Here is a 26,684-nt window from a genome sequence, read left to right as displayed (position 1 = left end):
GATTTATTCACCCGCCATCTTTAGGCATCTTGACTAAGCGAGATTTTCAGCGCAAACAAACAGAACAGATATGGATGAACGGCATGAAAAGAGTATATGAAAGACGGGTGTCAGACCTTCTGAAATCCACCATTTGGCCGACCAGTTTTACTGGGGTAAAAGCCAGCGTGTCATACCTGCCAAAAACTGTACGCATATTTTTAAGATTTGTCTTTGCCAAAACGAACATGTCGGCGATGAAAGTGAGGCTCGCCAAGTCGTGCAGATAGTTTGTCTCGACGCGGCCATGTGTCCAGACGGAGATCAGATGATCTAAAAAGAAAAAAGAAAATACTCTTGGAAGTCAACTCATCCATTTCATAGTTTTGCTTGAAAAAGCGAGAGAAAAAAATGAGGCGGCGCGAAGCAACAAAAGAAAAGGGGGGGTTATCTGATGTGAAGCGCACCACTCGGCAAACACGGAGCTTCGCAGACGTCACTTTATATGAACCTGACTTACTGGATTTCCATCCTTATTGTTATTGCGCCCGTTCGCCCGGGGGCCCCCGCTTCACACGCTACCATCAGTTTCAAATAAGACAGGTTGCTTTTGTAACCAGATATAAGAGGCGTGCTTCACGCACTGACAGTTGTACTTGGGTGAGAAGTCACTTCAGACAGCCTGAGATGTGAGGAGGAGGGCCGCAGATGTAGGGCTGGTTGCTCGCCAGGGGGATCATGAGTTGTCCAAAACACTGACCAGACCCCTGACTTTTTCATTAGGGTGGAGATTATTTTGCGGCAGAGTTGGTATGGAGCGGTTGCAGACGATTTCCACGCCCTCAAAGCAGGTGCCAAATGCTGTGACACTCTGAAATATCAAACACTTCCAGGAGAACCAACAGTCTAGGGAAGAAAAAAAAAAACACACCTGGGTGAAGTACCAATTCCGTTCCAGTGCATTATAGTAATAAGGGAATAACAGAGTGCCTGTTGACTCAAGTGCAAACTATTGTTGTTTCATACTATTGTTTGTTTGTTTTGAGCCTGCTGAACCCATCCAGCTGCCTCATACAATGAAGCATCCTGACACGGTTATTCAAAGGCAGTATTAAAACGTCAACAAACGCTAAATCTATAGCACAGCTTGTGCATTTCCAGCCCGTTCCAGAGCCGCTCTAGCAGGAGATCTGGACAGTATTGCAGGAAATCGCAACGTGACATCGCCGCAGTATATTTTTCCAAGCTGAGATTAACAGTCTGGAGAATGAGGAAATGCGAGAGAGGGAGGGGCTACTTTGTTACAGAAATTTTATAACTTGGTGGGATTGTTCAACTGCTCAAAAAATTAAAGCAGTTAGTTCCTTGTTTTTTGCTCAGTCTGTGAACCAGCTGGCAAGTGTGTCACCTGACCCTGGGATAATCTGTACAAATATGCCGCAAGACCACACCTATTGATGTTATAGTGTGATGCTATGTTGTCCTGAAGGATCCTGTCGTGCAAAATGCCAAAATAAAATGCATTTTCTTTCTTAGTTTTTGGAAAGGCTTGAAAAGACAGCAACTGTTTTTATTTGTCTTATTAATTTGTCTCTCCTCGTTGAGACGAACAGAGCCACTCCGGCACCCCTCCTTTACAGTGCCACTATCTAAACCAACACATGATAGCAATAACTGTCCTCTGCCTATGTTAGAACAACAAAAAAGTCACATTCATCCACCCCACACTAGGGCTGTCATGACTTATTATGGGTTTCAACATCTGGCATTTCACAGCGGAAAGCAGGGGGACAATAAATTGTCATACAGTGAAACCTGAAATCCTCTTCCCTCATCACCGTCTCAGCTCTGGTTGTGTTTGAAGAGCAGGTCTAAAGGCCTGCTACTTCCTGGCCATGGAGGATCACGAGGTGATGCAGGTGTGCTGGAGTTAGCGGAGTGGTCTGTGGTGACTCGGGTTTGGCCCCAGGTGCTGAAAGAAAGCCAGGAGAAGCCTGAGATATCCATGGTGCAGACAGATGAAAAACACTTGTGAAAAAGTGCACCTACACTCTCAGTTTGTATCCGCTCCAATACTGTGTGTGCAAACAAAAAAAGGCTGATCAGAGTAAAGTTGATAAGCTTGTTTGTAACTTGGAGATCCGGTGTTTCTCATTGCACTCGGTATTACCTCGCTGACCTGAACATTCTTCTCAGGTTCGATATGGAACCTGAACAGGTAGAAGGTACCAAAGGATGCAAAGACACCCAATGAGAATTAAAATGTGTGTTCTTATTCAGCTGCAGATGGGGAGTTGCCACACACACAAACAAAGCTGAGACCACCTGGCTGGACGACTGGCTGCTGGGAAAACAACCACTGTTTTGTGCTATAAAAGCCCAGCGGTCTTTAAGTTTGTTAAGGTGGGGATATGCTGGCAGCAGAGAGGCCAAATACACAGAGTAAACAACTTCTTGACCCTTACCTGCCAATTTAATGGTGCCAGTTCTCAGCTATCCAGTTGGAAGGCTTCAAACCCCCCACTTAGCAAATGAAAATCGAGTGCGAGGCGTCAACTGGTAGGACTGTGAATGGGTCGTGACTTTTATGAAAGGGCACCGTGCAGTTTATTTTGCTGAGGCATAAAAGTTCTTGCTTTTCTCTGCTCTCTAATGACTGAGGTTGAGGTTAGTTCCAACTGGTAAGTAACTCAGAACATACTGCATTTACGTGCCCTAACCTGCTTTAGTTGTTGACTAATAGACACAATAAATACCTAAAAGGGTAACAGGTTTATAGTGTTCACAGTAGTAACAGTTGTAGTGGAGGAGTGGAATATGAATTTTCATTGGCCAAGGAAATGGCTTCATCGGAATACTGTTTTACCTTTGTTTTTTTCACGAATGTTCCCGAGCTGCAGAGAAAGCCAGAGATGAAGTGAAGAGATGGTTGATTAAATGCGACTGATTGATCTCAAGCTTTAAGAAGGGCCTTTTTTTTTTATTAAATCTTAAGTTGATCTGGTTTGGATCAATTTCCCTGACTGCTCGCTGTCTTCCGTGTTTGGATTTTGCTTATTGTGTTGGGATGTTTCCTGCAGCAGCAGCTCGTTTATTTTGGACAATTTCTGACAAGGGCCTCAGTGGACAGGGCAAACAGTCAGACACAGAGACACACACACACAAAGAAAGCTCTGATGTAGAGGCATCTGTGCTGGTCAAAGTTCAGGACGCCTGCTGCCTGGAGGGCCTGATGTCAGCCAGCAGCAGCAGAGCCATCAGAGTGAGGACACGTGTTCGGGTGGCTGATTCACTGGTTCCCAATAAAAACAGATTCAGTAATTTATGAGGTATTGAGGATGTCTCACAGTGGACCAGTCAGGTTTGGGTTTTTTTTCTGTATGAAGCTAAACCATAACCATCGTACAACTGGAGCATTAGATCAGAGGTCACATCAGACCTCTGAGGAGTGATGGGAATCGTGTCGAGGCTGAGAAATTCTCGAATTCTCTGATAGCTACCGAACGAGGCTCCCACGATCCTAGTTACCGTCATATTCCGCACCACGACCTGGCAGGGAGCAGCCGTGACAACAGAACCTCTGACTGAATACTTAAGTTTGAGTTCAAGTTCAAAAGTCTTCGACTCTCACAAAATTCTTATCGTCCACTTGTGCATTGCTTCTGTGAAACGCTCGCACTCCAAGCATTTGCAGGCCGTGACACAAGGGGGACTTTGTGCTGTCTGGATGTGACGATTGGGTTTTTTACTCATATAATTAAGATGCAATGGCGCATCGGACTTAAGAACAACAAACAGACGACTGGACGCACCGCAAGGCGCGACGTGGGACCAATAAGAGAAGACAGTGCGGTGATGCTGCGCAGACATGGGCAGGGCGTGAACTGAAATCTTTGATAATATGGAGAGGCGGAGAGATTAAGAGGTGTAATGATGTGGTGCAGTCTGAGAACAATCGGTATTGAACTGGAAAAGACCTATAGTCCACATGCAGTCCAAATCTTTACCACCTTGCGTTAGTTCTGTCAAAAGTCTGGAGAAAAGATTTCCATCCACAAGGCCTGCTGGACTGTTGATTCACATGGTCAAACAGTACTTACTGTACATAACTAACTCAAACAAAATGTCATCAGAACTTTGCAAGAAAGGAGGATCTACGCAAACGTCCATGATTCTTTTTCTGAAAGCCATATTATTACACTGCATGTTGAACAGAATGACTTTCCAGCGCCTTTATGTGACACACTAATTTGTCATCTTAAGAGGAAAAAGTCAAGAGAGGGAAAAAAAGGTTTTTGACGAGACAGCAAGGTTTTGACACAGCGGGCGTCTTCTTGCTAAGTGAAGCTCTGAGGAAGACGCCTGTCGAGTCGGAGCTCCTTCTGAATCTGACTCTGTGCTCCACAGCTGCTGCTGCTGCTGCTGCTGCTGCTGCTGCTGCTGCTGCTGCTGCTGCTGCTGCTGCTTCTCATTGTGTGCGGTGACAGAGGGAGAATTATTTTTTAGTGACATGCTTGTGTAAAAAAAACAACAAGAAAATTATTTTTTTATTTATATATTTATTTATTGAGTTTGATTGATTAATGGAATTGAGAGCGGCAAATAAATGTTATTTTTCAAAAATCTTCTTCTTCTTCTTCTTCTTCTTCTTCTTCTTCTTCTTCTTCTTCTTCTTCTTCTTCTTCTTCTCTTTTCTGAGATAACATGCCTCAGCTGCATGTTTCTCTTTGGACCTCAACCTTCCATGGTCATTAATGTTGCTTAGAAAATGCACCAAAGACTAAAATCACGGCAAAGCAATAATGTGAAAACACTTCTTGTGTCATTAATTCCAGTACTTCACCAACTCCAGACCTTTAACTCTGTGGCAAACATACCCATGCTGGAAAAAAAAATACCCAGTAATCCTTTCAAGCCACATCATATTCTTTCTATTTGATCTTTGCTCTTATCTACATTGGGATTATAATTACTTTCCCTGAGTGTGTAAATTGTATTATTTGCATTTAGAATATTCTTCAGCTGCCTCGGTCTAACCCTCTAAATTGTCTTCTCACACTAACTTTCGTCTTTACCTCCTTCACTGCATCCATGAGTCTCCTCCCTGCTCTTCCTCCGGGCCTGCTGCCTGCCTCTTCCAACCTCAGCATCCTTCCGCTGATATATTCACTGTCTCTTCCTCTGGACAAACCGTCTCAGTCTGTCAGTTCCTCTCTCCTCTCTCTGGCTTTACCCCCAAAACGGAGCTCTGACTGTCCCCCTGACGTCCTCGCTCTCGATCCTGTCAAATCCCACCCAGAGAGGAGCTCAACATTTTTAACCTCTGCGACCTCCAGCTCTGCTCCGTCTTTTCCTCAGTGCCACTCTCTCTAAATCACACGATGCTGCTGCCCTCCCCGCTGTTTTCGGCATCTTTCCTTCGATTCTTCCGATGCTTGTTTATTGCACATCATATACCTTGAACTTGTCACAAACCTCTTCTCTCTTCCACACTGCCTGTTGCTCTGGACCATTGACCCTCAGTACCTCAGAATGCAGCCTTCCTGAATTAGAGACCAATCGTGTGCAAATGAAAGAACACAGTGATCAAAATGAAGGCCTGAAAAATCTGAGGAAGGTTTGTCCTTACACCAAAGCAACATTCTGCACTAAGTATTATCATGGCAGTCCAATTTTTTCCCACAGACTATAAAATAAATGAAGTGCTGAATTCTTTAGTGGTATTTGTTTTGTGGGTAAAATGTGACTGTATTAATCTGTTTTGTCCTATTTAAAATATATAATCCAATTTTGCCTTGCAGAATTATGTTGTTTTTTTCACATTGTGTTCCATTACGTAGGTGCAGAGTGCAAGTTAAAGGAATTACAAAAAAAAAAAAAAAAAAGTGGTCAAATACAGCTGATGCGAGGTTGGAATCCTCTAATTTCCCATTACGCCGCGGTTTTTTCCTTGTTTGTTTCCATCATCTGAACAAACCATACAAAATCATACTGTTTATGTGCTACAAACTCTAAATTAAAGGGTGATAAACTCTTGTAAAGATGTACAGATGGAGATTATTGTCCATTTTAGGAGGAGTTTAATTAGGCCTAATCTCGAGAAAATTGGTTACTTGGTGTTTTGTGGCTTAAATGTGTCTTGTATTACGTTTATTTTGTTCCCCAAGAACAAAAATGGTATTTGAGGCACTACAACTTACTCTTTCAAGTATAGTATTTTTCAGTATTAATTTGGTAATACAAACTGTATTAAATTGGATTTTATGGTGTTGTTATTGTTATTGATGTTATTTTCCTGCTTCCTGTTTTTTTTTTTTTTTTTTAACAGCTTTGTAGTTTCCTGCGGGGGGAATTGTCAGGCTGCATGTATTCTCGGTCTAAAACAATAAAGGTTGCATTTAAAATTTAAATAGGGAAGGACTCAATGACTAACAGGTCTGTGAGCCTTCAAACAAGCAACAAACAAGCTTTTAAGCCCTTTGGCAGACCCAAGATCTGCCCTGCTTTGATTTCTTTCACCCCCTGCTCTCTTCTCAATTAAATCATTAATGTGTTTTATAGAGTTATTTGTTCGGTGTGCACTGTGTCCAGCAGTTTTCCCACACAGACACTATCATCTTCTGCCTTAAAACTCTGAATGATGAGAAACACTTGCAGCCACAGCAACAACCTGACTTGAACCTGGATTTTCTGACTGAAACAAATGCAGCAAAAAAAAAAAAAAAAAATCCATGTTTTTAATGCAGACATTTTTGCATCATCACATTTTAGCAAAAGTCAACTTAGCCCCGGAAGATCAGTGTCAGTTTCGATCGACAGCGGACCAAAATGCCAAATATTGATCCCTGAGGAACACATGATTAAAAATTAAAAAAAAAAAAAAAAATGACTGATTTTTTTTTTTTTTTTTTTTTTTTTTTTTTTTGTTATCAGAAAAATTGCTAAATAGATTAATTTTTGGTTGGGCAATGATATCTGTGTATATGTTTTGTATAATACGACATATATGTCAGCCGACAGGTAAATCTTTTTTGTTAAAAACTCATCTTTCATCTGTTACCTTTCACAGGCTGACCAGACAAAGTGGTTAATAGTGTCAATATGTATCATATGGTAAACAGTCTCAGAAAAGTAAACATCAGCAAGATAAGCATTACATCATTCTGAAACCTTTTACATTTTTTTTTTAGATTGTTATTCTTTTAGGTGGATTTGTGTGATGGCGATTACAGCACGTGAGCAGCCGAACGTATGGCAGCAAGTTTATGTGTTAATTGAAATACATCAAGGTTGGCCTCTCCCAGGAAAACTGGTAAACACACACACACACACACACACACACACACACACACACACACACACACACGCACACTCCAAAGCACAAAGAAGATTAAAAAACGAACACGTCTATTTCCAATGCTTTCAACTGAGCTGCAGCACTCACTTTTGAGTGATTAGTAGTAGTAGTAGTAGTAGTAGTTAAGGTAATGTACAAACAAAAGAAAAAGTGATTCTTCCTAACTCTGGTAAAATCTTTATTGTAAACCCATTATTCCCCTCTGTCTCTCTGAACTACGCGGCAAGTGAAAAGCACAGTGTGTGAGAGTCTCCGTAATGAGCGACAAACTCACTTCATTTGTGCAACTGCTGCCGTTGCTGCTACTACTGAAAGGGTTTCTCGCAGTGTCTTGCTGTCAGATTAGAACACGGATACTGACATCTACTGGTGAAGAGAGTGGAGTACTGTATACTAAAGCTTGAAGAAGAGAAAAGTGGCACGGGCGGCTTTGGGCGCGACAAGGGAGGGCACATGTTTTTATTTCTGAGGGAGGTGCTGTTGGTCTATTGGGTTCATTTTTTAAATTCAGAAATTTAAGACCTGTATGCAGGTACATCAAATGAGATTTGGAGCATGTCCGGAGTGTCAAATTTGTACTGGAAGAGGAAGCTAATGTTTTTGAAAAAGCTCATTATGCAAGTTGTGTGTATTTCTGCAATTCAATTTAAAAGGTGAATTTGACATATTATATCAACGAATAATATGCAAATCAATATATTTCAAGGTTTTATTTCTTTGGATTTTGCTGGTCAGGTCTCGCAGCTTAAAAAAAACAAAACCTGAAATTTTATAATAATTTTCTGAGTTTGTGGTTTTAATGAGCTGAAAATCTTAATCAGCAAAGTTACAACAAGGAACTGCTGGAGTTACTGCTGCTTCAATTTGAGTGTAATGGCTCAATAAAATGAGTTGGTTTCATCTTTTATGTTAAGTTGCCAAAATAAAACAACTTTTACTTGATATTCTAATTTTTTGGGTAGTACCTGTAAGTACATGTTTGCACTTTATCAAACTGTATTAACAGATCTGACATGCTTGCCAAATTTGGTGTGTTTTTGAGTAAGTTCGGGGGGGATGAAAGGGTTTGAAACCATGTCAGGAAAACGGAGGAATAATCAGAAACCTTACAAATACAACCGAGTCTTCCACATCAGTGGAAGGCTGGCTCGCTCACTAAGCCCCACATTACAGCTCTGGCTGATGCACCAACTCAAAACAGCAGGAGGCGACTTTATCAGAGCTGTGATGGTCGTTATTCTGCTCAAACTAAAGCACTCACTGGCACATCGTTGCTTCTGCATAAGTAAATTCATAGCTTCCTGCTATGCAGGTTTTCTTTGTCATACTGTTTCACAGCAAAATTGTCTGTAATGGAAACAAAATCAAAATTCCTCCTCAACTTTATTCAGGTTAATGTCAAAGAAACAACCGCGACACAACTTGTGGTTTTCTTTTTATTTTCCCAGAGTCAAACTTGACAACAGTTGTTTACGAGCAGGTAAACATCTTTCAGGCTGTAATCGTTGAGAGCTGAGGCAGCTGCTATCACTTCATCCTGATTGGATACGGTAAAAAAGAAAAAAAAAACAATTATATATATATAGAAAAGAAATACAGGGAATAGCAAGGGAGCATGTGCATGTTTGGCCCTTTACCTTGATTTAAATAATTACATTAAAATAAAGTTCAAAATATTAAGACCGTTTTTTTTTTTTTTTCTTAAACCGGGCAAAAACATGATGTGCTTTGGCAGCAGTGCCTCACTTTTTTATGCTGTACAGGATGACAGTGGCAGCAGTCGCACCTCACACTCTGTCTTTCGCTTTCAACAGAAGCACCAACAACAGGTAGCATTCAAACACTGGGGTTAAGGCAGTGGCCCTCAGCGTTTTTGGCTTGATTCGTCAAGATACGGGAGAGAAAAAAGTTCCATCACTTCCAACCTCAAGGAGATGAGGGAGGACTCCGATAAAAAGCATTTAAAGGTTATTGGATTCCAAAGGAAATGGAAACGGGAATGACAAAAGGACGAGAGGAATTCTCTTTCAGCCACAGTAGCACTTGGTGTTTCAGTAGTACTGATCGGAACAAGGAGACAAAGCTGGGCAGACGGTGAGTGCGCGGTGGTGGAAATGAAAGCTGACAACGTTGCTTTAACTTGGTGAATCAATTCAGGTCTAATGGGAAGCTAACGGGAAACTTTTTGGCTCAAAATTGCTGCTTCAAGCAGAGCTGATCACCAGGTGTCCTGGTGGAGCGGTGGCCAAGCCTTGAGAGCTGACCTGTTAAAGCTCAGAATCCAAAAAAATGCCGCCCAGCGTCTGTGTTCCCGCACACACACACACACACATCAAAACAGAATCACCACCGCCCTCTCGGTCTCCTCCTCCCAGCAGGCCATGGGGCTTAGTAGCGGTAGTGGTCAGGCTTGAAGGGCCCCTCGGTGGGCAGGCCCAGGTACTTGGCCTGCTTGTCGCTCAGCTTGGTCAGCTTCACTCCCAGTTTGTCCAGGTGAGCCGCTGCCACCTGCTCATCCAGCTGTTGAAGACATCCAGAGTTTTCCCATTAGATAATTAAATTATGGGCTACTAATTTTAGTGTATGGTATGCAAAGCGTAGGGTAGCATAGCGTTATTTGACGTGCAATCTGGCCACCAGGGGGCTTAATTTTAGCTTCATTTCACAAAATTCTGTTCTGCATCTTTATATTGTGCACATAAAAGTAATTCAAAAAGTGGCTTCTCACCTTCTTAGGCAGGAAGTAGACTCCCAATGGGTATTTGGCCGTGTTTGTCCACAACTCGATCTGAGCCAGAACCTGCACAGAACAAATAAAATTTGATCAGTGGATGCGTTTGTTTTCAAACCGACACATATTCTCCTGCTTCGTCGTCTCGTATGCCGACCGGACAGTACCTGGTTGGTGAAGGAGTTGCTCATGACGAAGGACGGATGTCCCATGGCGCAGCCCAGGTTGACCAGCCTGCCTTCAGCCAGGACAATGATGTGGTTGCCGTTTTTCAACAGGAAGCGGTCGACCTGCGGCGGAGGAGACAGTGGGAGACTTCAGATTTGTGTGGCAGAGGCGAAGGCCGAGAGAAAACCAGGGAACAGCAAAAAAGAAATGAAAACTGTTGTAATAAAAATCCCACCTGAGGCTTGATGTTGACTTTGGCTTTGGCGTTTTTGGTCAACCAGGCCATGTCGATCTCACAGTCAAAGTGTCCAATGTTGCAGACGATGGAGTCATCCTTCATGTTCTCAAAGTGGCTGAAGGACAGGATAGAGAAATATAAAACTAAACAAGATTGTAACGTAGTATTGTATTATTAATTAGTATTACCAAACACACCAAGCTCCTTTCTTTCCTAGTAAACGTACCGGCCCAGGATGATGTCCTCACAGCCGGTGGTGGTGACGAAGATGTTTCCCTCCTTAGAGGCTTCATCCATGGTGGTCACTTCATAACCTGCACATTAAGGTAAAATATAAATAAAAGATGCAATTAAAAAAAAAAAAAACACACATTTTTTCAAAACACTGGTGATGACACATTTGAAGCAGGAGGTTAGAAGACCATTAAGCAGGGCTGCGCAAACATTTTTACTGGTGGGACCACAATGGGGTCTAAGACTTGACAGAGGGGGCGGAGCAGCAACAGATGGATGGAGTGTTTGGGTGACCCAGCTCATAGGAGGAAAAAAATGTATCATGGGATTTTAAGAAAACATGTGGTTTAAAGTCAATGGAAAACGAACAAAAGCAAAGTTGGAACAAAATCTGTGTCTTTGAAGCCCCATGGTAGCATGATGGGCTGCATATGGCCCCCGAGCCGTAGTTTACCCATACCTGCGGTTGGCATTCTGATCTCCTCCAAGACTTTGAAAGGCCTTAAACAAACCCCTCCTTCTTACCCTCCATGGCAGCCTGCAGGGCGTTGATGGGGTCGATCTCCGTGACGATGACGCGGGCGCCGAAGCCGCGCAGGGCCTGGACGCAGCCCTTGCCGACGTCACCGTAGCCGGCCACCACAGCCACCTTGCCGGCGATCATGACGTCGGTGGCGCGCTTGATGCCGTCGATCAGGCTCTCTCTGCAGCCGTACAGGTTGTCGAACTTGCTCTGCGGGATGACACAAAATTACAGCTTGTGGAAAAATTCTTGTGAGAAGAAAGCGCCCTCGACGGGCCGTCCGGTGTCAACTTTCAAAGAAGTAAAAATAACCTGGTGCTTTTTTTTTTTTACCCCTTCATTTGCATACAAGTAAAGGACAGCACAGAAGGAATTCTCACTCCTGCCGCTTAAGTAACTTGCTGACCAACTTGGCTGAAAGAAAGGTCTCGTATTATTGCAATACTTTGATCTCTATTTGCCATGCAAGTCTCCAGTGGAGCAGGAAAAAGAAATAATAACAAAACCTCATGTTTTCTAGGGACAAATGGAAAAAAAATATTTAACAGAATTCTCCTTCATTTCAGATTTACTCATCTTGAAAAAGAAAAAAAAAAACTTATTAAAAATATATATCAAACTATATGGCTCTGACATTTCCCCCCTTTCACAAGAAAAGGAAACATGAAGCTGAATGCACCGCTGTGAAAGAGCCTCCAGTTTGCTTCTATTGCCCTCTGGCTGAGTATGGCAAGAACAAAAGGTCAGTTTTCATTTATCGGGGAGAAGAAACACGCTTGTTCCTGCAGCCAGGTTCCCTACGCTTCTGGAGCCTCATTCCACGTTGACCTTTTTACCTTGGTGACGGAGTCGTTGACGTTGATGGCGGGCACCTTCAGCTCGCCGCTCTTCATCATCTTGTAAAGGTTGTGGACTCCTGTCGTGGTCTCCTCTGACAACCCGCGGATTCCTGAACACACGCCCGCACACAAATGAGCCAAATACACCTTTTTTCCCCCTTCGATACTAAAACATTAATTTAAATAAAAGAGTGACGTTAGAAATTCTGAAAAATGTATCCCCCCAAAACGACGTACGCCTACAGCAGTCGCAGAGACAGTTGCTGGCAGCAATGGAAATATGTGCAAGCATGTCAATGCAGCTGCAACTCTTACTATTATTATTATTATGAAGTGTCGGTGGCGAGTTGTTTGGAGTCGTCTGCGTGTGCGGCAGCAACTCCCAGTGTGGCCCGCCACCGGCCTCTCTCCGCCGCCTTATGACACAGCTGCAACACTTGCAGTTGGGCTGCAACGCCTCAAGGGGCAGTGTGCACGCGAAGGTGCGACTTTGTGAAGTGCTGCTTGTTACCAGAACTTCACACGTGACGACGCCTTGGCTGTTCATCACCAGCCTCTCAGCAACACGCACATTTTATTCCTACTGAGGACTTTTTTTTTTTTTGGGAAATTCTTTTTGCATGTGAAAAATATCAAGTCAGTCATTGTAGAGTTTCAAGCTTTGCTTGATCCATATTCAAGACTTGCTTGGATCCATATAAAAAGGTTCACGGTTATATCTGCAGGAAGATCTTTTTTCAATAAAAAATAAACTTTGGCCCCACTGTGTATTTGAGTGCGACACCCCTGTGTTGTGTGTGTTCAACCGACCTGCCAGCAGCTTGGGGTACTTCTGGTGGACCATGTTGGTGAGGTCCCCTCCGTCGTCCAGGATCATGTTGAGGGGCTGTCCGTCCTTGAAGTACAGGGTCTGCTCGATGCACCACACGTACTCCTCATCGGTCTCGCCTTTCCATGCGTACACTACACAAACACACACAGACAGACACACACAAACACACACGGCACAGTGAGAAGCTACTCCCATCAGAGTCGCGTGGAACTGCTTTCAGGAAGCGTGATGTCAGCGGCGAGAACCAAACTCCCGAGTCCTCGCTGCGTTGCAAGAGCGTCTCGGTGTGGCCCGCCACCGGTCTCTCTCTCTGCCGCCTTATGACACAGCTGCAACACTCGCAGTTGGGCTGCAACGCCTCAAGGGGCATCAAAACATTTTGCAGGTGCGGGAACAATATTCAGGCTGTGTTTTTTTGTCCGATAGCGTCAAAAGAAAACTTTACATTTCATTTCGACCGACAACAGGACATTGGCTCTCACCTCGACAGTGAGAAATCATCTTCAGTGAAAGCGTGAACAGCGACTGTTTGCATTACCTGGAATTCCAGCCTTGGCGATGGCAGCGGCGGCGTGATCCTGGGTGGAGAAGATGTTGCAGCTGGACCACTGGACCTGAGGAGAAACAGAGGAATTAGAAAACAGTTTTACTCCAGTAGGCTTGGGTTGAAAGGATTTTCTCCGCCAAGACAAATCTAGAAGGTCAGAGCCACCTCAGACAATGTGCACTTAGCACCATCTGGTGGACAACAATGTCACTCATTCGTTGTTTGGTTTTGTTTTTTTAGTTTGGATTTGCAACATGAAATTGTGCAGACAACTGCTGATAATTCTTGTTTTTACAGTTATTTGAAATATTACACGGTTCCCCACTGCAAGCCTGCTGCTGCAGTACTCAGTGTATGTGTTGTTGGTGGCGAGAATCACTCGAGTGCTCGGTGTGTTGCCAGAGTATCTCGGTGTAGACCGCCACCAGTCTCTCTTTGCCCCTTATGACACAGCTGCAACACTTACAGTTGGGCTGCAACGCCTCAAGGGGCATCATTGTAAGATATACTTCAAAAAAAAAGAGCAGTGTCTGCTCACTTAAGCTTGGTTATTATTCAATATAAAAAGAACTATTTGCTTTTACTCAGAAAATTAACTTAAAATTAATTTTAAAACAAATACTAACAAAGATCATGTTGTTTTATTTCCATGACAAATGAAGTTCATTTGCAATCTGCACATTTACAGAGGTCATCAGGTGTTAACCTTTGACCACACCAAAGTTCCAATAACAACTTTCTTGGATGCCAGTGCCCTCCATAACCTCAGTAGAAAAAGACTGGGGCAGTAGAAAAAGTAAAAGTCTACTTGATTTCTTCTGTCAATTTCTAGTTCAAAAGAAATGAAAAATAAATACTTCAAAGCATCCAGTAACATGGAGACACATTCCACCATCGTACTTTTCCTGAAAATCTTTTTTTTTCTCAAATGCAGCAAGCTTGAAAATTTGACTGCAGTGTGGCCGTGCGTCCGACGGTTTCAGGTTCTAACAGCACTGCGCGAGTACGATAAAGGTGAGGGAGGTCCTCGCACTGCCTGGGCTGGATATTTGCTCTATGATGCTTCTCAAGGTCCAGGATCCTACAGGAAAGAACCAGCCATGGTCGGACAGATAAAGCCAGCACGATAACCCTACGCTCTGACCATGAGCCAAATACAACAGTAAAACCTTTAGCCACAGATGGACCTCTGCCCCAAACATTCACTATATAGTCTGTTGTTTTAGGTCGAACTAGAGCCAACAACGTGACCAAGATGTTGCTATATTCAAGTCTAGCATGACTGCTTTTCACTCTGGCTGCTTGCTGGCACATGCGTATCATCAAATCCTCGATGATTTAGAGCCGTTTTCCTTCGGCGACTGGATCTTTATTACCTCGGCACCGAGGGCGGTGAGGGTCTCGATGAGCACGGCCGTCTGCAGGGTCATGTGGAGGCAGCCGGCGATGCGTGCGCCCTTCAGTGGCTTGGTCTCGCCGTACAGCTCCCTCATCTTCATCAGACCGGGCATCTCATTCTCCGCAATTTCAACGGCCTTGCGACCCCAGTCGGCCAGGCTGATGTCAGCTGGGGAGACAGGGGAGCGTCAGTAATGCTTCTTTCACCATTTGCTTTCAGTGAACGTAATATTACAGCTCATTTACAATGAATATGTTGAAAATAACAATAATAATGATTAAAAAAAAAAAAAAAAAAAGAATAAGTCAATCTGAATATGAAAAAGATTCAGCTGTGCTCCTCAGTTTTTAAACACAACCCTGTGGGTTACTGTTTGATGCCGCAGGTTAACTTTAGAATGGAGGTCCCAAAGTACAATCTGCACCTGACCAGCGCCATGTGGCTGCAGCCTGTGCAAACACGCCGACGTCGGGCCAGCTGCTTTGAACCAGCACGAGGCTGAATGGTCAGCCAGAGGGGATCAGTTCGACCACATTTTAATACAGCGACTGAGCAGAAACACACGGTGGGCAAAGAGATTTCTGGCTGGGATTGCCAAATATTTCAGGGGTCCAAATCCTGCGTTAGTTCAAGAAAAGGCAAACAGGAACAAGAACTGCCTGCTGCATGTATTATATCAAGGGGGCAAAGGAGCTGCCCAAAAAAAAACCCTCCTCATAAGCTGCTTATCTTTAAACATGTTGTGTCTTATGTCTATACAAATGCAGAGACTCAATGTGCTGATGGTTTTCTCTCAATTCACACTTGTGCTCACACGGCTGAGCAAATGACTTTAGCAGCAGATTAATACTACACATTAACAGGTGGCAATAGATCATTCATAAACGGTTATTACGCAACGATAGTGAATGGTCAACGTGCCCCAGAAGAACCGGGCCTTGGGGCAATGGGGTGATAGTGCATTAATTAACACGACAGGGCGTTGCAATGCAACTTCAAACATTTAATGAAGAATTTGGGACTTTGTCCTGGTTATCTGTCACCAGGCTGTTGTGCAACCTGTTGATTCAATGTGGCAGCTTTTCACACATACGTGCAAACAGAATAAACAAAAAAGATAATACAGAGAGCAGCGTTCTGAAGAGTGTCTCTCTCTCTTCAGACGTCTCTGACTTTGACATGGCATGATCTAACAATCCGACAAGACGCAATAAACGTGTTGAAATGCAGTTTGTTCTTAAATCATTTGATTATCTAATGAAACTTTATAGAATATTTATGCTGTACAGAAAGTTTTGTTTGTGTGTGTGTTTTTTTTGTTTTTTTTTTTTCATTCTATAGTTATCTGTTTGAAAATCCTTTTAGTTACATTTAACCGTTTGCTATTCCATATACATCAGTGGTCACAGGCAAATTAACTTTAACAACTTTGCAACAACGTTTTAATTAACAGCATTTAGCACCAATGGCTACAGCACACGGCACCACGTGCGGTCCCCGCAAGGTATTAGTTACGTACAATGCTGCTTAGACTACCTGCTCCTGTCAATCACGCCAAAGTAGCTGGCGGGCCGCGCAGAACCACGGGAAATGAAGTTTTAGAGGTGTGCAAAAGCAGGCGGGCGCGAGGGCCTCCCACGCCAGTCAGAAACTACAACACCCAGCAGCGGCCGTTTTCGTTCCCTGACAGAGCAGCCCGTGCTCGGCGCGAGTCCGACTGATAGATGTCGATTCATTCTGAGATTTGGTGCTAGCACGGGGCGGAAAAAGTAGGAAGTGTGCGAGTAAGCGAGTCAGGCGGAGCGCAGGCGCAGAGTCGATTAACGTGTAAAACGATGCAAACAGAAGACGAAATACAAACACGTTAGCAATAAACGAACGATAAAAGTCAGCCGACGCAACACGCATGTAGCGCCGGTTACAAGTCGCTCTCTGGCCACATGCTACCTTTCCACGCTAAACAAAGCTCCGTGCTCAGCGGCCATGCGCGCGGTCTTGTCACTGTCAATAAAACTTGTTTCCGAGCTAGCAAAAATAAGCTAGCAAGCAGTGATCTACATTGCAGCACAAACTTAAACGCGTTGATACTGACCAACTTTGTAGGTAAGTTTCTCGGACATGGTTCGCTTTTTTGGGGGGTGTTTTGCTCCGGAAAGGAAGAGAGAGAATCTGCGGTTGCAGGCAGGGACAGAGAAGGAGGGACGGCAACGTGAGGACTCGCTATTTATCCGCTCTCTCTCCGCAGCCGGATCATATTTGAGGGAGGCCCCAGCGCGGGACGGCTCTGCAATCCTATTGGCTACCACAGCTCCCGCCCCATGTGTCATGAGTGCGATTGGGTGGCCATTGATGTTAGGCGGGTCCATATCAGACCGAGCCTACGTTATCAACCCAGCGCCAAGGCCAAATTCCAGTTGTAGGAGAGGAGTGTTGCGTTCGCTTACCGGTTAGAGGAAAAGTTTGTTTTTGTTATGAACGAAAGAAAAATGCAACGATAGTACTCATGAGAATGAAAGAAAAGACATTAAATGCATAGGTTGTGTCCAAACTTTTGACTATAGATAGATAGATAGATAGATAGATACCTTAGTGTCTTTTTCCCCTGTAGAAGAATGCATAACCAGATATTGTGGATGACCCTCTCCAATCTTTTCCTTCAGTGTCATGCTCTTTTTGTTATACTGAAAAATAAAACATTGTTTGAATTGGAAAATACAACCTCAGGCTAATTTTATTGGAATTTTGAAAATGTTAATTTGAAACATTTGCAGAGGCAAATAGGCAGTTCAGAAAAGAAAAAAAACACGATGTTCACAGACCAGAAGACGCAATTTCAAGACTTGTTAAAGAATATATAAAAACAACTTTTACATTCATTTAGCTAATGTCATCAGTAGCAGCTAATGTCAGACGCTGGCATTAATAAACATGACAGGCACTTTCCAAATAAATTGTCAGTCAGACAGAGATACACACCCAAAGATCCTCGTGCTCACGGCACACTGCCCCCCGCCAGCACTGCCAGGAGCAGGACAGCCTGTAGCACGGCTCGCCCTTCACCTCATTAGTGGTGGAGCTTCCCGTGTTTCACACCGCTACTTGTGTCATATACACTGCTGAAACTTTGGAGTGCACGGGATGGTTTTGTTGCTGCTGCTGCTGCTGCTGTCCAGTGCAGATGGAGATCCTTGAACAATACTGCAACGTATTAGAGTCCAAAGGTTCCAGGTTTTAATTTCTTCCACAACGGCAACAACTTTGGGTGGGTGTAACTGCACTGCGTAACTTTCAAGCGCGGACGAACCACTTTATGGCAACGTCACACGTTTATTTAGAGGCAGTCTTACACACTAATATTACAAATACATAAGATTGTAAAATGGCGGAATGGAACCCATTAAGAAACCTCGATGAAAGACGAAGTAATGAAAGTGTTGAACGTTTGCTACGACGTTATTATCGTAGCAAGCTCAAGTTACTCAGAGCTGCTTTAAGTGGTTTGAGGCAAATGCTGAGTGTTTTGGTCAGAATGAAAAGAACACACAGACGCCACTCAATTTTTTATATACACCATGGGAAAGAAAACCTCCCAGAAGGCGACAGGTCGGTCTCAACTCCCACCTTCTAAAATGCAGCCTCAGGCTTTATTTGCTACCACCAACAATTAAAGAGTTCTTCCCTTTATTTTCCAAATATTTGTCCTCTATTGTCACGTTTTTGCATGTTTGGTTCAATGTTTATTCGTGCTGTTTATTTTCTAATGCATTATGAACTGATAGCTAATAGGCTTGCCTTGCCCAAGGATGTTGACATATCTTTTAAAAATAAATGTTGTTTAATTGTTTTCAGTGCTCATATTGTGTAACAATGTATTTAAATACTAATGTGCTGCGTTCTTTGAATTAAATGTTAAGAAAACATATTTGAGGATAAACAACTGCAATAATGCCAGTTTCCATCCCAACTTTATTAAGATAAAATGTATATAACCCCAGTCACAGAGCAACATGGCTGCAACATTGAAAATCTCCACATTCAGCTTCTTTTTTCTCATTACAAGTCAAACTGTGTTTCTATACAGATTGAATATAGGTGACATTCAAAAAAAAAAAAAAAAACCTGTAAAGAAAAATTACAATGACTTTAAATAAGATTAAGTATGTTTAAATATCAGGACCATGGTCCCTGTATATTTGATTCTGCAGACTGATTTAGCAAAAGTTCTCAAATTAACCTTAAAAAAAAGTGCCTGCTGATGAGGGTTGATACATAACACAACATAACGCAATGCCTTACGTTGGTCACTTTAAATTCAATTTGCACAATAAGAGAGACAAGGGCAATTGAAAAAATATTCCGTTCTCAGTTCCACTAAATATTCACAAAGGCATAGCGTGCACTCACCCATGTACACACGCACGCGCACGCGCACACACACACACACAAAATTATTTTTGAATTCAACCAATATAGGATATTCTTAGTGTAACGGCAGATAGTCCGTAGTGGAGGCACGTGCAGTTTTATGGTGGTCAGATCACGTTGTTACTCAACCTCTGACAGCCACACTAGAAGGCCCACAGTTCACATTTGCTTTTTTAAAAAAAGAAAAAAAAGACAGGGACGCCAATGACAAAATCCATTGCGCCTCTGGTGAAACAGGACTTTTGAGTCGTGACTGATTAAATCTGTGGGTCTGTCTAATGCTAAACCTGTCAGAGATATGGCAGACAGCCTTCTATTGTTACTGCTGTAGCAAATCAATTTGCTTGGCTGATTTTCTCGACACTGAAGCCGTGATGTAAACATCCTACACTATCATTTATCCTATACATGTACCTGCAGCCGGGATTATTTTTGAATGACCAAGACACGTCGTCTCCGATTTTGTTTTCATCCTTAAGTTCCTGATTCATGACATTCCTCCCAGACTCAAGCCTGGCCATGTTGCTCCACACACTTCCTTAGAAAGTATGCACTTGCACACTCCTGAAGTTTTATTCATTCACGCTTTGCAGAATTAAGAACTTTAATACAAAAGTGTACAGGTTGTCCGGGCATTTTTTTTTTTTTTTTTTAAAGCTCTTTGCCCTTTTGACACAGAGGGAAGTACAGCTGGAGTGAAGATTCTTATTCTAGTATTATACAGAAGAGAGAAAGCCTGCGTTCGATCCGTTCTGCACTCGCTCATAATGTGTACGAGTGCAGACTGTAGCACTGGGGTATGCTTAGTGTTTGTTGGGATGTTGGCTTTATGGTGGGGCGGCAGCCAGCTCAGCAGCCCGACATCCATGACTGCGTCGCAGACGTGTGGGACTCGCCTGGCAGCGCGGCGACAGCGGAGGCAGGGCGCTGGCCAGCTCACAGAGCTCGGCTTAGTTGGTCGACCAGGCCTGCAGTTCTGCCATGTCGTCTTCGTCTTCCTCCACCTTTGCAGCTAAAGAGAGAGAGAGGGAGGGAGAGAGAGAAAAGAGAACGCTGTATCAGCTGCAGGAACAGATAGTACAACAGACAGGCTGCTGGTTTGCGTGTCCAATCAACAGTAATCAAAGCCATAGCTGTGAATAATGTGGTGGAAAGAAAGACTAGAGTTTACAGTATATACACTACCGGCCAAAAGTATGGACACACTTGTTTCTTCTTTATCTTCACTACTTTCTACACTGTAGATACATACTGAAGACATCAAATACATGACCAAGATATGTGGATTAATGTGGCAAATGAAAAAAAACAGTTTAATACCTAAATATGTTCTATATATTTTATATGAAGGGTAGCTATTGTGTATCATCTAAATAGTTTTGATGCTTTGAGTGACAATCTACAAAATGAAAGAAAAAACATTGTCCAAACTTTTGACTGGGAGTCTATAAGCTGTGAAACTGCTGCCTGCAGCACTGAGGCACTCCTGCACACAGGAATGACTTCACAAGAAAAAAACAACAACAATAAAACAAAACTACTGTACACCTCAAACCATAAACTGTTTGCTAACAGCCAATGGTCATTTGTTGTTTGTTACAGTTAACAGTAACCAGGGCTGCAGCAGTTGTGCAGCAGCTGTATTTGACCCTGAGGTCACCATTAAAGGAGAGAAGGTTGCAACTCACGAAGGAAAGGAAATTAAATTCACAAAAAACAAACTGGCCATAATCAAGTTTGATACCTGGTCTTGTTGGAAGGGTTGTGGAAGGTACGCTGGGAAGAGGAACATCCTCTGTTCCCTGGATGTCCAGGAGATTCTTGTCCAACTCCTCCTGCTCGAGCTCCTCGAGCTCAGCCAACAGATCGTCCTGAAACACCACATGACAAAGATTAAAAAAAAAAGCATTAACACTTTTACATTATCAAAAAGTAGTGTTGTAGTCCAAAGACCGGTCTCAAGACCACTTTTTAAGGGCCTTGTTCTCGTCTCAGGCTTCACTGGTCATTTTTTTCTGTTGTTCTTTTTCTTGGATATATCCAGTCTGGCCTGGTCTGGTCTTGGTCTCGATACTCTCTAGTCTTGATAACACCTTGGTCGCGGTTGGTGCCGTCTTGACGACAACACTAGTAAAAAGTTTCTTGGGGTTACTAGGCTAACGCTGGCTCAAGCAGCGGAGACAAAAACCAAGCCATTGTCAGACACCACATTCATCCTGGTCATGTTATTGATTATTTCTGGCAGTCTGGCCGAATTCCAGACAACACAATGACTTTGCCTGCTGCATAGGAAACCAGCAGAAAACTCGCTACCGGAGTCGCCAAGCATGACAAGCCGTCTGCAACAAATAATTGTTTGTCCATGTGGTCCGACTACATCACTGATCACACAGGTCCTAGCCAATGATTAACACCGGCTGACGGCAGGTAACAGGTGCGCTGATACTTCCTGTGCAAGACTAGCCGTTTGTAATAGTACATGTTGCTCCTCCCTGCCCTCAGGTGCAGTTGCTGTTTGCGTTTATCTTTGGATACATTCAGCAGCAGTTGTAGATTGGATCTGAAGCCTGACTCTAAAAGTGCTGCTCCATCCAATCCAATCAGTCCTCCTTATTTTCCCAGCTCCCTACCTCGCCCCATGCTCTCAAGCATCCCAGCGCAGTGAAATTCATTTGCGCACGTCCAAGTGACTGTGATGTTCAGTGCTTGTGAGCAAATCCTACTTAAAATAGCAACTCTGCAGCTGACCATTACACTGTGGCTGGCACATTTTATACACTTTGTGTATACGAGAGAGAGAGAGAGAGACATGTCTCACACACACACACACACACACACACACACACACACACACACACACACACACACACACACACACACACACACACACACACACACACACACACACACACACACACACACACACACACACACACACACACACACACACACACGACTTGATGAGAACCACTGGGCGACTCTTACCTCGTCAAACTCATCGTTGAAGCCATATGGCTTGGAGATAGCTTCTGAAATTTCAACAGCCAGATCCTGTTGTTCTGCGATTTCAGCCATCAGGTCGTCAACGTTGTCCACGCCCCTGGAAAGCAGACAGAGGGTATTAAACTCCTTAATGTGATGAATACATCAATGAGGGCTCACCAAAGAAAAGCAGCAGCAACCTTGAAGCGAGGACAGCGTTGGAACATCACTCATTAGAGTTTTACAATGCGTACATTATGTTTGGTCTGCACGTGTTAAAGTGAAACTCCAAACAAAACAATCAAACCATTTTGAAAGGCCTCACTTACACTTTTTCATGCTCATGCTTCATTGCTTTAGCAGCCATTCCCATATTTTTGAGGACTTCAGTGTTGGTGTTGGCGTTCTCCAGTGCTTCCCTCTGGTACTCAATGGTGGACAGAGTGCCGTCGATCTGACCCAGTTGTTTCTCATAGCGCTTTTTCCTCTTCAGGGCCATCAGAGCGGCTGCACGCCAAGAGAAATAACAGCATTTGGTAAATTTAGGAGTCAAAGGCAAATCCCTGAGATCGCCAACCTGGTGAAAACTTCTAATGTTCTCGTCATACACACTTTCAGGTGCTTACGTGGCTTTTCATCGAGTTGGAGGTGTAAGAAGGGTTTTATATTTGAGCCCTGCTGGTCACAGGCATTAAGTGATTTGACCGAGAACCGATCAAGGGAAGGAGGCACCATGCCCATGTTAGATAACCTGCCTTAAGCTATTGTCACGATAAGAGACAGACTTTGTAGTACTGATAAGAATAAGAATGAACAAAAGTTTCAGGACACAAGACTTCCACCAATGTATCCTTGATCAACTCTACTGTCCTATGCTGGTGATCTTATCTGCAGCTGTCTCACTCACTGACTGACTGACTGACAGACAGACAGACAGACAGACAGACAGACAGACAGACAGACATATATATATATACACACACATGTATACATATATATATACATATACACATATATATACATATACACATATATATACATATATATACACACACACACACACACACACACACACACACACACACACACACACACACACACACACACACACACACACACACACACACACACACACACACACACATATATTAGTCAATTTTCCATCACAAAGTAAAGCTACTCTTGTGAAAATGACCCCAAACATAAAGAAATACATTGGCAAGACACCATAAAATGGCTGTAATACAGTTTAGAAGTAGTGATTAAAAACTGGAAAGAAAATCGCACACACACACACACACACACACACACACACACACACACACACATATATATATATATTAGTCAATTTTCCATCACAAAGTAAAGCTACTCTTGTGAAAATGACCCCAAACATAAAGAAATACATTGGCAAGACACCATAAAATGGCTGTAATACAGTTTAGAAGTAGTGATTAAAAACTGGAAAGAAAATCGCTAGCGGCAACGCCAAAAAGGGGGCAGACTGGAAAGCACGCAAACACTAATGCAACAGTACAGTAGCTGGAAGAAATGCTCTTCGAGTAGGCCATCAGGTAAATATTGTCATGTCGCTGTAGGCTTGTATATCCTCAGAGAGTGACAAAGCTGAAGCTAATGTTACATGATCTTAAGTTTATTGTGATCCAGGAAAGAGTTTGAAGAGCAGAAATGAATCAGAATACGCACCTTCCTTGCAAATGACGGTCGTTTTTATACGCAACAATTTATTCGCGTGCAAGGGTTGAATGTGTTTCTGGATTTTATTTTTTCTTTCTTTCAAACACACACTTTGACTACTGTACATTTTATCTCGCTAGACAGGAGGCGGCCAACAGGAGACCGTCCCAGTTTCATCAGATTATATCTGTGCCAGCCCCATTTTTTTTTTTTGAACCGATAATATCATTACCTGACCTTGACAAAACATTATCAGATTATACAGACTGTGCTGCTGCTGTGCTCAGAGCTTCCCCGACCATATCATGCGGTCACATCTGTGACAATCTCTTTTCCTCATCCCAGACTCTTTTCCTCCGAACAAACTCCCTGAAAACTGTAGCGGTGATAGATTACACGCAGTACGCTACACTCTGCGACGTATTTTGGCTATAAAATATTACGGCTTCCAGTAAGTACGCATAGGCTACACCTTGGTTAAAATGAGGCTGCCCCCCAAAAAAACAAAAAAACAAAAACAAAACAACAACATTAAAAATAGAAACATTTCAAAGGCAGGAGAAACAAAACATTCTGAACACTGTTTTGTAGCACTCATCGACAGAGTATTAGCGCCGCTCAGAGGGAAATACATACATACATGTTTTGAATTACAAGGTTAAAGTCATAATTTTAGAAAAGTTGAAATATTGTAAAATTGATTTGTAAAAATGAAAATAAAATCAAAAAGTTGCAATATGAGAATAAAGTCGTTTGTATGAGAAGCACACTACAGGAGTTACTGGCATGAAGTTTTTTCCTCTTAGTGACATCCAAATACATTGCTGTAAACTAAACTGTAAAATAAATACTAACTGAAGCAAATAAACAAAACAAAGTATTTCCTTTCTTTGAGTTAAATATTTGCTCTACCCGACTGTGAAAATACAGCTTCTACCTCTCTAATAAGCGGAATACTGGGAATGGAGAGAGGCACACAGGCGCAGCGCTATGTTGACAATCCGGTTTTTGGAAATAAAACTGTTCACTGGGTGCGGGAAGGGTTTTTAAGAACCAGTTTTAAATGGACTCCACAGCTCGTGTTGGCATTACGTAATGTTTATTATTATTATTAATGTTTACCATAAGCTCTGCGATTGCCTCAAAGATCTCTCAGCAACCACAGCATGGCACCATTTCATGCAGTGTCAGGCACATATTTGCCAACAAAACCGCAACATTTCGGGAAAAAATAAATAAAATAAAAACCACACAAAAAAACAACAACACATTTTTAACAGCAGACCGACTTTATATTTCAAATTCAGCATGTCAACTGCTGCTTTAAATTATAATGTACCCAGCTGCTGCATGCAAGGTTGTTTTTGCAAGTGTTTGTTAACATTTAGGAAAGTTGTTTTCCTGCTCTGACAATTATATGTTTACAAAACTTTACAGTATGAAATAAAATAAAATAAACATATTACGGCAAACGTGTTAAAAACTTTACAATGTCAGAATTTTGATTTTGATTTTTAATTGATGTTCAGATTACGGAAGCTGCCCATAAATTAAAGAATGGCATGTTGTAACACATGATGCAATTAAAAAGGTATTAAGACAACTTGATAAGTCAAGCCGGCATGAGGAAGCAGAATGGTTCAGGACAGACTTCATCGAGAGAACACGTGACCCTGATTTAGCCTCTCAAAATGTTCGCTAGTCGTTTTTACATTTTACACAACAGGCCTAACTAGAGGGAAACATTCGTGAAATTAAAGACTGTCTGAAGCCTGAGGAAGGATTGTGTGTTAGTTAATTAGAAAACGAATTCGTAACGACAACGATGGTGTTTATTAACGTTAAAATCGTTTTCTTTACCAAATATCTCGTGTCATTCCGACCGACTTATCGAGACTTCCTGGTTTCTTACGTCACGTTTAAAAACCCACGAGTCAACTTTTCCTCCCAGCGGTTTTAGTTTCCTTTTTTATAACAGTCCCCGTCGTTTATTTAGCTTCTGTCTGAATATATAAACTTGTCATTTAAACAACAAACCAGTGTCTGCCTAAAAGACGGTGTTTAAAAACATGGAGTCTTGTGCGAGTGGGGAGGGAGAGGTCGGCGAGGCTGCCTGACAAGTGGCAACTTCTCGGCTAGCCTGCGGCTAACAACAAAACTACTCCGCTCGCACGACTTAACAGCACCAAACACGCATTTTAAGGGATTTTCTCTCACCTCGTTTGTTTTTCATGCCATTCTTCTTTGCCGTTATGATCTCCTGCTCGATTTTCTTTTCTAGAAAATCCTGCTTTTTCGTCAACATTTCCTCGGTTTCCCTCAAACGCTGGATAGCCTCTTGGGTCGTCGGCGCTTTCACACTCTTACCCCCGCCGCCAAGCATCTTGATAAACCGCGACATTTTGACTCTTCGATACGCACGATGGCTACCGAATGTTGGCTAAAAAACAACCACCGTTGCCCTACGACACCGATTAATTGAATGTTAAATTCGCTAGGATCGTCTTCCTCGTTAATGATCGCGGCCAACCTGGGAGGCTACCGCCGCTGTTGTTGTTGTCCCGTTCTCTTCCGCTTTTTCACACAGGCCCCGTGATGTCATTACGTCAGTAGGTGACTCATGCGTGATGCATATTTTCCCATCGCTAGATATTTTTTGTATTTTTATTTCTGATTCTTTTAAAGTCACAAATTGAAATTTGTCACATTTACCATAACAGTCAGCTCTTAGC

At 42.8% G+C, this 26,684-nt stretch overlaps 2 protein-coding genes and 3 non-coding genes across 5 annotated transcripts; all 5 read right to left on the bottom strand.

The window, feature by feature from the left end:
- Positions 1 to 8,758: 8,758 nt before the first annotated feature.
- ahcy (adenosylhomocysteinase) lies at positions 8,759 to 17,098 on the bottom strand. The gene is made up of 11 exons (XM_076024777.1): positions 16,940 to 17,098; positions 14,825 to 15,015; positions 13,440 to 13,515; positions 12,880 to 13,032; positions 12,067 to 12,179; positions 11,233 to 11,440; positions 10,700 to 10,787; positions 10,471 to 10,588; positions 10,235 to 10,357; positions 10,065 to 10,136; positions 8,759 to 9,856 (listed from the first exon to the last, which is right to left on the bottom strand). Exons 1-11 carry the CDS (start codon positions 16,965 to 16,967, stop codon positions 9,725 to 9,727), a joined length of 1,302 nt encoding a protein of 433 aa, XP_075880892.1. The 5' UTR covers positions 16,968 to 17,098; the 3' UTR covers positions 8,759 to 9,724.
- On the bottom strand, positions 12,402 to 12,539 carry LOC142887638 (small nucleolar RNA SNORA17). Its single transcript, XR_012926566.1, has one exon. It is a non-coding gene; the product is annotated as a small nucleolar RNA SNORA17 (small nucleolar RNA).
- On the bottom strand, positions 13,129 to 13,272 carry LOC142887640 (small nucleolar RNA SNORA17). The gene has a single exon (XR_012926568.1). It is a non-coding gene; the product is annotated as a small nucleolar RNA SNORA17 (small nucleolar RNA).
- On the bottom strand, positions 13,807 to 13,943 carry LOC142887639 (small nucleolar RNA SNORA17). Its single transcript, XR_012926567.1, has one exon. It is a non-coding gene; the product is annotated as a small nucleolar RNA SNORA17 (small nucleolar RNA).
- A 1,701-nt stretch (positions 17,099 to 18,799) lies between the features above and the next one.
- chmp4ba (charged multivesicular body protein 4Ba) lies at positions 18,800 to 26,541 on the bottom strand. The gene is made up of 5 exons (XM_076024783.1): positions 26,170 to 26,541; positions 22,584 to 22,761; positions 22,258 to 22,372; positions 21,017 to 21,143; positions 18,800 to 20,284 (listed from the first exon to the last, which is right to left on the bottom strand). The coding sequence occupies exons 1-5, from the start codon at positions 26,351 to 26,353 to the stop codon at positions 20,223 to 20,225; spliced, it is 666 nt and encodes a 221-aa protein (XP_075880898.1). The 5' UTR covers positions 26,354 to 26,541; the 3' UTR covers positions 18,800 to 20,222.
- Between the last annotated feature and the right edge of the window lie 143 nt (positions 26,542 to 26,684).

Source organism: Nelusetta ayraudi, unplaced genomic scaffold, assembly GCF_046127955.1.
Source record: "Nelusetta ayraudi isolate G7.1 ecotype Tasmania unplaced genomic scaffold, CSIRO-AGI_Nayr_v1 ptg000017l, whole genome shotgun sequence".
Lineage (NCBI taxonomy): Eukaryota > Metazoa > Chordata > Actinopteri > Tetraodontiformes > Monacanthidae > Nelusetta > Nelusetta ayraudi.
Note: the sequence above shows the minus strand (reverse complement) of the source record. Positions and strands in the feature narration are given on the sequence as shown.

Coding starts and splice junctions, on each gene's coding strand:
- ahcy (XM_076024777.1), bottom strand. CDS start 16,967: ATGTCCGAGAAACTTACCTACAAAGTTG. Junction 10,589..10,699: donor GAGGACATCATCCTGGGCCG/GTACGTTTACTA, acceptor CCTGTCCTTCAG/CCACTTTGAGAACATGAAGG. Junction 9,857..10,064: donor TCTACTTCCTGCCTAAGAAG/GTGAGAAGCCAC, acceptor TGTCTTCAACAG/CTGGATGAGCAGGTGGCAGC.
- chmp4ba (XM_076024783.1), bottom strand. CDS start 26,353: ATGTCGCGGTTTATCAAGATGCTTGGCGGCGGGGGTAAGAGTGTGAAA. Junction 22,373..22,583: donor AAGCATGAGCATGAAAAAGT/GTAAGTGAGGCC, acceptor TCTGCTTTCCAG/GGGCGTGGACAACGTTGACG. Junction 21,144..22,257: donor TCAACGATGAGTTTGACGAG/GTAAGAGTCGCC, acceptor GTGGTGTTTCAG/GACGATCTGTTGGCTGAGCT.